Consider the following 12,721-nt stretch of genomic DNA (forward strand, 5'->3'; position numbering starts at 1 on the left):
ATTCTATTGGATTATTATAACATGAACTGGACATTGACTATCACACCCGATGAGTTATAATGACTGATTAATTACAGAATATTCATTGAATAATCACTGAATATTCATTGAATAATCACTGAATATTCATTGAATAATCACTGAATACTAATCGAATATTCATTGAATAATCACTAAATAATCAATGAATACTCATTGAATATTCAATGAATATTCATGAATAATCAAGCTTGAATATTTGTTTGAATGAATTATTCGAATAAATTTAAGAATGAATATTTTAATACTAAAAGGCGAAAAAGTCCCAGCCCTAGTTTCAACGTTGTAGATTCCGAAATAGACATTGAAACTTACCAGAATGAATTGACTGGAGGTTGGTATTCAGCATGGCAAATTCTTCAAGATAAACAATTTTTAAGGTAATTCGAACACAATTTTTTTAAACTAATAGTTCTCTCATAGGACTCGAAATAACTCAGTTTTGGGATCTCCTAGGAAGTACCCTTCACAATTTGTCTTGAAATTCCATGTTGGATACCAACCTGCAGTCAAATTCTTTCTAACACAGTCGAAAACTGATATGAGATTTTTCGAATTTACGAATATACTCTTATTATTGCTCACTGTATAGATATCAAAACACAAGTTCCTATAGGTATATTTATAATATCTATGATTGATCTCCTGTTTTTTACTTTTTCTTGTAATTGATGTTCCTTCGGAATGGAATCTAATGAAGTTCGTTTTAAGAATTACATATTATAATTTTTTTTTAAATCGGAATTTTTTCAATTTCTACTGATAATTCGCTTTTTTATATGGGATTGGATTTTTCCTCCAAAATTCTACTGCTTGTACAAGGGAATTCCTACAAAAAACCCAGTTCAAAATATTTGAGAAATTTCTAGAGTCCAGACTAGACCCTTGAAATTGTGTCGACTGTGGTGCCGAAGGTACCGGGTTCCAATCCCGGCTAGGTCATGGAAGTTGTACATGTCTGGTGATGATGTTAGGTAGGAGGCTAATGAACATAGTAGTCGATGTCTTCAACGAAAAAAAAAACATTTTTTAGTTTACCAAAAATTAAAACATCATGATGATTGTAGAGGACCCAGTATACTCCCCTGGGACACACCTTCTCAAATCCCCTCATGGTTGCAATATTCGAAAGTTTCTCCTTGATTTTGTGAAGAAGGCCTTCATGCCAAACCCTTCTGGCTTATATAAAAAATGAAGATGTGCAGTATATTTGTCTTTGAAGGTCATGTTTATCTCAATCTGGTATAGGAGCTGTTTTGTGTCATTGCTGGTTGATTGAGTGGTGCTGACGCCATATAGTTTTCAAAATAAAAACGACTCCCCCAGAAAATGTTAATCAGAAGATTCACAGCAATAATGTTTGAACTCTTATATTATTTCGATTTTACTGAAAAATATATTCCTGAATTCATATTCTGACTTTTTCAGAGAATTAAATGAGTTTAGAAACCTGCACATTATGAACTATGTTCTATTTTATCCTCTTTTCTCATAGAATATTTCAAATCATGTGAAAAAAATAGATAAGAAAAACTATATAACAAATATAATTATGAAAATACTTAAATATAATTGGGTTATTTGAACCCATGGTTATTCGTTTTCTGATCCCGAATATTATATTAAAAATTCGAAACTATGAGGACAAGGAAACTTACGGTAAAAAAAATTATTGTATGCAAAATCGTTGTAACTTGTTTTCAATGTCATGGCTAAGTGTTGTTTGTTTTTAATTGAAAAAATATCTTAATAGCTCCTACTGTACTGCAATTATAATATTGGGGATTCAATAATGAACGAATCATTGCCGTTTAAATTAAACTGTTTATCTTATAATACAGATATCTGATATCGAAATCCTAGTTCGCATTCAGTTTGTAGTAGATCAGCAGTGCTACAGTTAAGACGATTGTTATGGTAGAAATGACAAGAACTGTAGATGATGTAAATAATGGGCACTCCACATCAGTACTTAATAGTTCTAAGAAGTGAGTATTCATTTTTCAAGAAAACCTTATCTCCTGTGTGATATAACTTGATGAAAGATAAATAGAAGGTCCTGTACTGATAATTTTTTCATGGAAATGAAATTATTACATTATGAACATTTTAGAGCCTGGATTATTGGAACATAATCACAAAAAATTCAATCAAACTTTTTTTTAGGCCAAAATTCGAATCATCATCGACGAAGCTTTTTGTACGAAAAAATGTAAATTATCAGAAAAATTATCAGCCGTCCCTAACCTTTCCAATCATTTTGGATATGCTTTATTGATTTTATAGTTCAGAGAGTGCATTCCCAATTGATATAATTGCTCTGAGTGATAAGAATCCCATGAAATAGAATAACAGGAATGATGTCATTAGGACTTCGAATCCACCAAGATCCGAATTTTGTAAATTGTTCTTTTTAATGATTTGAGATATTTCATGGATAAATAATAGAGCATAGTTCTGCAGATTAGTTTCACCTTCAATGTAACACAGTTTTTTTCTGTCGTGAGAAACGAGATAAAAATAGCGACCTAAAAACCTTGAAGGGAAAATAATATTGGATATAGAATAACAAGTATCTGAATTACAATTTACATTTCCATCAAAGCGTAATGTACATACAGGGTGGGCAAATAAGCGAGGTAAGCGACTATATCTCAGGATCCACTCATCGTAGAGACTTGCGGTAAAAAATTTTATCACTAAAGTGTACAATAAAACACACTGGAAATTGTTCTGAAGTTCATACCTCTTCCTCTAGGGGGCGTAATAGCTACCATCGAGTAGAAAAATGAATTTTATTCGAAAATGTTTCATATGAAGTTGAAGAAAAAGAATCATCATTGTAATTCTTGGAAAATTCTCTATCTTCTTGAATTGTCTTGTCACTTTCATGATAAATTTGTTTTTGCTGCTTTCGATAGGGGGCGCTAAGTCAGAAGTTCATTTTATTGTTCATTTTACTCCGAAATTTCAAATGTAATGATAGGATTTTCTCAACAGAAACAGAAATTCCATCAAATTTGCATGAAAAAACCTGATGTCGCAAAGCGATAGTTTCAGGCGTTCTGGAGTTATGGCCGAAAGAAGATATTCTTCAACTAACACACTGCGAAAAACCAAATTGTGTCTTCAAGTTCTGACAGAAACAGAAATCTCATCAAATTTGTATGAAAAACCAAAAGATTACAAAGCGATAGCTTCAGGCATTCTGGAGTTATGGCCGAAAAAAGGTATTCTTCAACTGATGCACTGAAAAACTAAATTGTGTCTTCTTTCGGCCATAACTCCAGACCGCCTGAAGCTGCCGCTTTGCGACCTTTTGGTTTTTTCATACAAATTTGATGGGATTTCAATTTCTGTCAGAACCTAAAGACACAATTTGGTTTTTCGCAGTGCATCAGTTGAAGAATATCTTTTTTCGGTTAACTCCAGAACGCCTGTAACTATCGCTTTGCGAACTTCAGATTTTTTTATGCAAATTTGATGGAATTTTTGTTTCTGTTGAGAAAATCTTATCATTACATTTGAAATTTCGGAGTATAATGAACAATACAATGAACTTCTGACTTAGCGCCCCTATCGAAAGCAGCAAAAACAAATTTATCATGAGTATATTTTGTCCTCAATCAACAAGATATTATCTTTCAGAAGAGATGTAATTTGCTCAAAAATGTTGAGTCATCCTGAAGTTACAGGCATTTCAATCAGTCAAATTTCTCCCTTTCACCTACCCTTATTTGATGTCGTAAAATCGAAAGTGACAATTCAAAAAGATAGAGAATTTTCCAAGGATTACAGTGATTTCTTCAACTTCATATGAAGCATTTTCGAATAAAATTCATTTTTCTACTCGACGGTAGCTATTACGCCTCCTAGGTGAAGGCATGAACTTCAAAACAATTTCCAGTGTGTTTTTTTGTACAATGTAGTGGTAACATTTTTTACCGCAAGTCTCTACGATGAGTGGATTCTGAGATATAGCCTCTTACCTCGATTATTTGCCCACCATGTACAACAAGTAACTATAATATGAGATATTAACGAGTTCTGTGATTTTAGGTATATTCATAGTTCGAATTTGTCACAAATATAAAAATATATGATATTATTTCAGAAATATAACTCAAACAAAGGTAATTTCAAACCCATCTACAGTTTTCTCTGTCACGTACAAGTTGTAATGAGTGATTTTATAATTGCTTTCTCATCTCAAAATTTCTAAATACCTTTACTCAAGCAATTATTTTCACTTTAAAAGAATTGGGCAAATAGTTTTCGGATGACAATTTTAATCACTTGTTTCGTTCATATAAACCTCGAGTCAGTATTTTGTTCTCTAGTATTAGATTTCGTTCAATACTCAACATTATGTTTTACTTCTGCGATATGTTATTCTGTAAACATTTTTCATTTTGCTGCATTTTTTGGACGAAAAAAAGAACTATGAGGTGAAATTTATATTATATTAAGATAGTTAATACTGAATTAATTATTTACGTTGAAGAATTTGAATGAAAATTTGAGTGATGTCTTTTGTATTCCAGAGAATCATTTCGTGTTGGTAACCCATTCTATCAAATACTGGAAATTATTTCTTTTTTGATATTATGGAATCTGCAAATACTGTATTATACTGGTGAATGGATATACAGACTATTTTACAAGTCAGAGCCTAAATCTGTGAAAAATGATGTTGTTTTGGTAAGTCTCTCACAAAGCATCAATAGATGGATCTAAAATTCGAAATTTTATAAGTTTTTCAAATTCAATTTATATATTTCATTAATTTCAGATAACTGGCACTGGTCATGGAATTGGAAAACAATTGGCTCTGTATTACGCCAAAGCAGGTGCAACTGTAGTTGGTTGGGATATCAACAAGGAAAATAATGATCAGACGATTCAAGAAATTAACCAAATGGATATTAAGAAAGCCTATGGATATGTGTAAGTAACTAATTACTCATTGATTAAACATTGTTATTGATTTGGCAGTTCCGATTTCTGTTAGAAGATAAAATTTACGAGTAGGTAAACTGCGTTTGTATTCTTTTATCGATTGATTATCTAATAACTTTACTAAATTATTGTGATGTGCATGAAAACTAAGTCAAATCAACACGTTTGAAGCGTTCTTGAATAATCTAGAGCTTTTTGGTTGTTTTGAATAACACATATTTGAAATCATTCGAAAAAAAATTGTGAACAGCACTGCTAGGAAGTCTGGAGCTTTTGCCTGCTTCTTTAAATTCTAATTCCAGAATTTTTTCGCGAAAATAACCTACATTCGAGCAATATGATGGTAGAAAACCGTTTTTCTGGAACAAGCCAATTTTAAGTATGTACATAAGTAGGTACATTTCTGTTTAATTCAAGTTTTTTTGGATGACTATTTGTTTAACAATAAAATATTTTAGAGTGGACGTGAGTGATGCAGATAATGTTGTCAATACTGCTGAATTAGTGCAACAGCAAGTTGGAGAAGTGACAATTCTCATTGCAAATGCTGGAATAATGCCTTGTCATCTTTTGATGGAGCACTCTAGAGAAGAAATTCGAAGGATCATGAACATAAACGTATTCCAGTTATTTTGGGTCAGTACCTGTATTATAAGATAGTATTTTCAATTTATTGTTGCCATACTTTTGATAATTAATTCAATTAGGAGCAATTAAATCATGCGACCAATTTGGACTAAGCCAAAGTTTTGTCTATATATTTGGACTACAGATGAAACAAACAAAATAGGTATAGGTTGAAGTAACAAATATGAACTTATAAATAAAAGGTAACAAAAACGAAGTTTAAAATATTTGCTTACCAAGTTAATTTACTCGAATGAAGATGATTTGTTAACGTATGTAAGTACAGAGAAATGAGAATATCAGAAACAATAACAACAATTTAAGAAAGAATGAAATATACATTGAACAAAATGTTGAATGGGTGACATTTGGATTTTCATACAGATGTCATGTGTTAACATATTTATGGGTTGTGGAATTCCATCTGTCTAATGAATTAGCATAAAATCGACTTAATCGCTCTTGCTAAAAGTCTCATTCAGTTTTATGAAAATCATTTTGCTGACGTTCCGAATCCATTAAATGAATCATCTTCATTCGATTGAATGAACTTGACCAGCGAATATTTCAAACTACGACTCTGTTGCCTTTAATTTGATTTTACCATAATTCCAAACATAATATAAAAATATAAATTTTCCAATTTAAAAATTACTCTTCTCTCAGTTAGGTTCAGATGAATGAATAACCATTTATTTTTCTTTAATAACAAAGAATCTAACTAGCTGAATCGAGGGCGAGACAGCGATTATACGCTTATAGCGATCTTCCAACTTTTCGATACCATTTTTGCAGTAGGATTTGTCTTTCGCTTCAAAATAGGTCTCAGTTTCAGCATTCTTTTGAGGTCTGTAAACAGGAAAAAGTCGCTGGGGGCCAGATCTGGCGAATACGGTGGATGCAGAAGCAATTCGAAACCCATTAAACAGCTTCGAACATTGCTCAGAATCATTAACACGTTGTTGCTTTTTATCGATTGTGAGTTCCGCGGCACATATTTTGCACACAGCTTTCTCATGTACAAATTCGTGGAAGATATGATGTACACATTCAGATGATATCTTCACAATGTCTGCTATCTCTAACAACTTCACTTCTCGGTCATTCAAAATTGCAGATTGTCAGAGGGATCTAGCATTTGGGGGATTGGATTTCCTTCTTACAACATTATATCTTGTGAAACTTTTTAGTTTCTTATTGTTATTTATATTTGTATGTTGTGAACCGTAGAACTAATGAGTCATATGTTAATTACAGCTTATGGAAGCTTTCTTGCCAACAATGATGAAGAACAATAAAGGTCACATTGTTGCGATGTCTTCTGTAGCAGGTTTGGGTGGTTTTCCCAATTTGGTACCTTACTGCGCGACTAAATATGCAGTCCGTGGATTTATGGAAAGTCTAAATGAAGAGCTCAGAATGAATCGCAATAACCAGATCAAACTCACTACAATCTACCCGTACATGGTTGATACCGGATTGTGCAAGAATCCAAGCATCAAATTTGACGCTCTAATGCAGACTCTAAAACCAGATCATGTTGCTCGTAAGATAATGATGGCTCAAAGAAGAGATGTCGCTGAATTGTCTTTACCAAATTACCTTTTACCGTTGCAGAATATATTGAGGTAAGACCGAAATATATTTTTAATTTTTTTTTTATTACCTACTGAAGTGATCTATAACCTGCTTGGCATAGGAAATTGGTGTTACCCAAAAGTTTTCTCCCGAATTTTCGAGAACTCGTTCTCGGATCAGAGCACTTTATTATTCTGTCATAATGTCTGTAATCTTCGAATTTTGAACTAGGAAAGGACTCAACCGATAATAATCAGACTAGGAGCTCCATACATCCTGTTAATTTCAAAACTCAAAATGTGCTTTTGAATATAAAAAAACAATCTCAAAAGTGAAAAATCAATAAGAAAACAAAAAAATATTACCCAATAATTTCGTGACCACAAAAAAAAATTGCTTTCACGTCAGCACGTCTATCATTTTTATTACAATCCTATATATTGTTCGTTGAAGGTAATAATGTAATTTAGGTTAATTTAGGTATTTGAATGATTGATTTCATATTGGTAATTAATTCATTTTTCATTTTCAGGATTGTACCGAGGAAAGCGTTTCTGAAGTTTGTGGATTTTTTGGATTCTAGAATTGAATCGGATCTTGTGATGAGAAATACCAGTGAATAAAGACATACATGACTGCTCAATGTTGATTTTATACATTATCATTAAATTTTTGAAGATTTAATTCTTGTTTTCTTCAAGTGATAATTTTTGATATAATTTCAATACAGTTCATGAATTCTACCGAAGACATTATTTATATCTAGAACTATAACTGAAAGATTGACATTTGAAATTTAATCATCAAAATTTCAAATTCTCAATGAAGCTTTTACACTCCTAATTAAAAAACAGAACATTTGTGGTTAAAATTCAGAACACACTCTCCCAATCAAAAACATCGCAGCAGGTGTCCCACAAGGTTCAGTCCTTAACCCATTATTGACGCAGCTAATTACTCATATTCTCACTACGACCAAGCGTCGAAATCGCTATTAAGGAACCACTTACTGCAAATTAAAAAATTTTATAAGTGATGGAAAATAACCTTGAAATATGCATCTGTGAATTCACCAAAAATGAGATATTTACATAGATAAGAAGGCGAAAATTTCATAACACCCAAACATTCTGTTGAATATCTTGGTGTTCAATAAGACGGTAAACTAAACTTCCACGAACATATCATAAACTCAGACTGCAAATCCTATGCATCGCTGAAATCTCTAAGTACATATATCCTTTATTGGAGAGAAGAAGTAATCTATTGTTTTTGTAGCTCCTTCGCACTATTACAATATAGTAGAAGAGAATTGTCCACATTAAATTAACAAACATGTTAGAAATACGAGACCGCGAGTTAAAGATCAAAAAAAAGTTTGATATGAACTAAATAACGAATGGAATCTGCTGCAATACATCAATAAATCACCACACAAAAACAAAAACATCCCTATCAAACTCTGATTTTTCCATTTCCATTTTATTCTTTTTAGTGAGACGATGAACGTCCCTATTAAACTATAATTTAGCTTCTTTAATTTCATCAGTTAGTTTTCTCATCTGTTGTCTGTACCTTTCAGCACGTAGCTCCTCAGCTTTTCCATTTTTTTTTTGTTCATTTGTAAGTCGTCTACGTAAGTTGCGTACTTCAATTTGTGTTCGTTCCAAATCTGTCCTGAGGGAATCCAACGTCTTCTTAGTTTCGTTCATTCTTAATCCCAAATCATCACCTTTTGTTGGTTCTTCTTTCCTAACACGGTTCTTCTTATCAATTTGTTTTTCTTCCAATTTTTTCTTCTTATCATTGTCGCCAAGCTTGTTATTATCATCAGAGCTAATTGTTTCATTTTTTTTATTTTCTAAATAATAAAAACACAAAAACCGCTATGATGATACCGATAATAACTTACGCTGCACCATTTTTTTTCCTGAGAAGCGAAATCTCTATAAATATTTCGGGATAAAATACTTAGTTAGATTAATTACCAATAGTAATAGATATACATCTAGGATCACATCTAGGACTCACATAAAAAAATTGAACTGGAAACAATAACAAATTATATAAATATAATTTATAACAATTACTATGAGGAGCAATGCTAACCTAACCTAACCTAACCATTTCTATGAGGAGCAATGACAATCCAGCGACATAATACAAAAAATTACTCTCTTAAGACACAATATCATTGAGTAAGCGGTCCTATACCATTGTTTTTACTTCCAGGTGATGTGTCTGATATTTGCATAAAATTTCATTTGCATAAAATTCAGATTCCATCAAGTCTGAAACTAACATACTTCAAGAATCGCCTCTGCACTTTTTCTAAACCCGAAATGTGAACACCGAACCCTGGGTTCCAGACAACGCACGCGTACTCAAACTTTGACCTCACGAGAGTATTAAACAAAACGAAGATCGTTTCAGAATCGATTAACCATTTAGAACTCCTCACCAGAAAGCCAAGCGAGTTGAATCCATAAGACATAACTAGACATATGTGGGGTGTGAAAGTCAATCTTGATTCAAATACAACATCCAAATCCTGTAGGTATTCATCCACCCTGGAAAGAATGTGACCTTTAATATTATATTGAAACTCAATTGGTGGTATTGGCCAGATCTTTCCTGTACTCAGAATTCAAAAGAATGCTCGCTGAATAGTTATTTATAATACAAGTGCAGAAGGCATTGATATTCTTCCACGAGTTCAAAATTCAAAAACGAGCCACGAAGTGGCGAGTTTTGGAATGAACGAGTGGTAGAATGAGACTTCTGTACGAGTATTATACATTATTTTCTCTAATTCATTACATTTTCATTGAAATTAATGAAATATTTACATAAATATAATTTAGTGCTTTTTGCATTGAAAAATGTTGGGTGGCAGAACTGATTTCTTTAAGGCAAATTGATGAATTGACAGATAAAGCCGTGGCGGAAAGTTCGGAGTGCCAACATAGAATAATAAAATATAACCATGAAAACTGTGCGTTTCTGATATATTCTCGCACGATTTTGTTCTACAAGATGTGGAAGAATGAACGGAATAACTACAGAATTAGAGAAAAGAAATTTAGTGCCAGTGAAGAACTATTCGCCAAATCTGAGGCCTATTTTGAAGCGAAAGACAAATCTAACGACAAAAATGGTATCGAAAAGTTGGAAGATCGCTATAATCGCTGTATCGCCCTCGACTCGAAGGTAACTATGTTGAATAATAAAATCGAATTTTGCCAAAAAAATGTATTTTACTATGGTAGAACGGGGACTTTTCAATTGGCATGTTATCAACAATCTAATTGGTTATATCTACTTAAATTTCGCAAATATACCTACTCTAAGGTTGCAAATTAATTAATATGTAGCGGATGTATTCGTAACCCCAAGTGCCGGTTTTCTTCATAACGTTGTTGATATTTAATTAATCAGAATATTCCAACAAGGTTTTTAAGTCTTATGCACGATCACCTCATCTGAATGTGGACTAGAGACTAGGCGAAGTTCAAATGTGTCGAAATATAGTTGACCATGAAATTAGATTATCAAATTCAATGGTCATTTCGAGATCCATGATATCATAAAAAGGAAAGTATATGTATATGTAGGTACCAAGTGAGCGGAAAAACAACGAGGAAAAAATTCACCTTTCAAATATTTTTTTTTCTGTTATTTCGTTATAAGAGGAATAATTCATGTGTTTTCTGCGTAATTTACTCTATTTCTTTTTGTAATTTGATGATCCACTCATTTTTAATTGTTTTTGAAAGTAAATTCATTTACCAATTGTCGAATTTCTGGTTTTACCTGGTTTTAAGTTTTTGTGCGCTTGCTCAATTTCATCATATAACGTCGTTACTCAATTAACCTGTAGAGTATCTAACATTCAATGAAAATATCCCTTCAAAATAATATAATTTATTACGTTTTTGAATTTATTTTCAAGGGATGAAAGAGCTTATTATAATGAAAATGCTTGAATGAATATTTCGGTTTTTGTCATTATACTTATACACACGGTGTCTCATCACACAAGTGCAAAAAATGAATGTTTATTGCACGAGTTGCATACAACATTTTTTCTACGTTCATGCAAAAAGCAAAAAATGATTTATTGAGGTGCGTCACTAGGTGTAGGAAAATGAAAAGCGCAACTTGAATACTTTATTATTAATATCGATTTGCATTGAAACAGGAACTAATACGTTACGAACAATTTAACTCAAACTTTATTTTTACCCTCAATTTTGAAAGTGATTGAACAATTGGTGCAATTTTCAATATGAATATTTCGTATTACCCCCCCCCCCCCATTTCTTGCAAACGCTGTCGAAACTTTTGGGGAAGCAGAAATACACACCAAACATTAGTCAGAGAATCTCTCGACTTCGACGAATCTTCAACCAGATGCAAGCGTCCCAATGTTGTACTCCAAATCGAATATTTCAAAAGGTCCCTTCAGCTTATGTGTCCTTTTTGAAAGATCCTCATCGCAAATGAACAAAAAAAGAGTTCCCCAAACTAAAAAATTTTCTGGTGCTACAGAGGGTTAGCAGATCAGAAAAATCAGATTATTTCTTCGTGTAGAAGCTACATCATCGAAATCTGTCAAAAACTTGTGATTGTATGCCCAACGTATTTTCCGTGGCAATCAGCATAGGAACGGTCAAATTATTTCAAATGGAAATAGTAACTCCCCGCTTCAATCTGAATTTTTGGCGCAACTTGAGACGTGCGTGTCTGACCACGAAATTATAATTTCAAATTTACACTAATTACATCTGACATTCAATCTTCAGTACCTATTCCGATCTCGAGGTTAGTAGTACCTTTAATTGATAGTTGAGATCAAATCTGATTTTGCACTTACCTTGGAATTTTGTTGGAAACATACCATGATGGTTCCTTCCAATCCGTCTTTTTTACCCATTCACTTTTTCTACTACTTGATGATTGCGTTCATTCCATATCTGACCGATAAACGTTTTATTGATCACACTTCAGAGTATCTCATGAGTGTTTTGAGAAAAAATACGTTTAACTTATTTCGAACTATTTAAGGTTGACAATTTGTGTATTTAAATAAAAAAAAATTCTTACAAAAATTAACAACTGAGTTGCTACATTCGGAAGTGAGCTGTAAAATCTATAGATTTTCATTCATTTCTTATCCTTTTTTATATTCAACCACGTCATTTCATGATCGTTCATTAGGGTTTGAAGAATTGCATTTCTCATGACAACTGGTTTTGAAAGTTGATTGTCATAAAACGCATTCAAATTAAATATTGAAGAACCTACAACTTCGTGAGATTCCCCAGTTTTTTCGAAAACAAAATTCAATGGAAGTATTATTCTTATTTTTAATTGATTATTTTGATTTAATTGAAATGATTCTGGTTGATTTTTGGCTTTTTCTTCAAATATTTTTCATGATCCTTCAACGATTCATCTGACTACTTCTATTGCTCATAAATAAGGAGACGGCTCCTATAAAAATAACAAATTAACA

The 12,721-nt window shown here is 32.4% G+C and overlaps 1 protein-coding gene across 1 annotated transcript; it reads left to right on the forward strand.

Moving 5' to 3' along the window:
• Nucleotides 1–1,869: 1,869 nt before the first annotated feature.
• LOC123686085 (17-beta-hydroxysteroid dehydrogenase 13-like) lies at nt 1,870–7,887 on the forward strand. Its single transcript, XM_045626066.1, has 6 exons — nt 1,870–2,027; nt 4,584–4,740; nt 4,832–4,986; nt 5,457–5,634; nt 6,883–7,253; nt 7,736–7,887. The coding sequence occupies exons 1-6, from the start codon at nt 1,954–1,956 to the stop codon at nt 7,824–7,826; spliced, it is 1,026 nt and encodes a 341-aa protein (XP_045482022.1). The 5' UTR covers nt 1,870–1,953; the 3' UTR covers nt 7,827–7,887.
• The last annotated feature ends 4,834 nt before the right edge of the window (nt 7,888–12,721 follow it).

The sequence above is a fragment of the Harmonia axyridis genome, chromosome X (assembly GCF_914767665.1).
Source record: "Harmonia axyridis chromosome X, icHarAxyr1.1, whole genome shotgun sequence".
In the NCBI taxonomy this organism is placed as follows: domain Eukaryota; kingdom Metazoa; phylum Arthropoda; class Insecta; order Coleoptera; family Coccinellidae; genus Harmonia; species Harmonia axyridis.

What these genes read in the sequence shown, in the direction of transcription:
- LOC123686085 (XM_045626066.1), top strand. Translation starts at nt 1,954, where the DNA reads ATGGTAGAAATGACAAGAACTGTAGATGATGTAAATAATGGGCACTCC. An exon ending in GTACTTAATAGTTCTAAGAA is followed by an intron (nt 2,028 to 4,583) that starts GTGAGTATTCAT and finishes TTTGTATTCCAG; the next exon opens with AGAATCATTTCGTGTTGGTA. An exon ending in AAGAAAGCCTATGGATATGT is followed by an intron (nt 4,987 to 5,456) that starts GTAAGTAACTAA and finishes AAAATATTTTAG; the next exon opens with AGTGGACGTGAGTGATGCAG.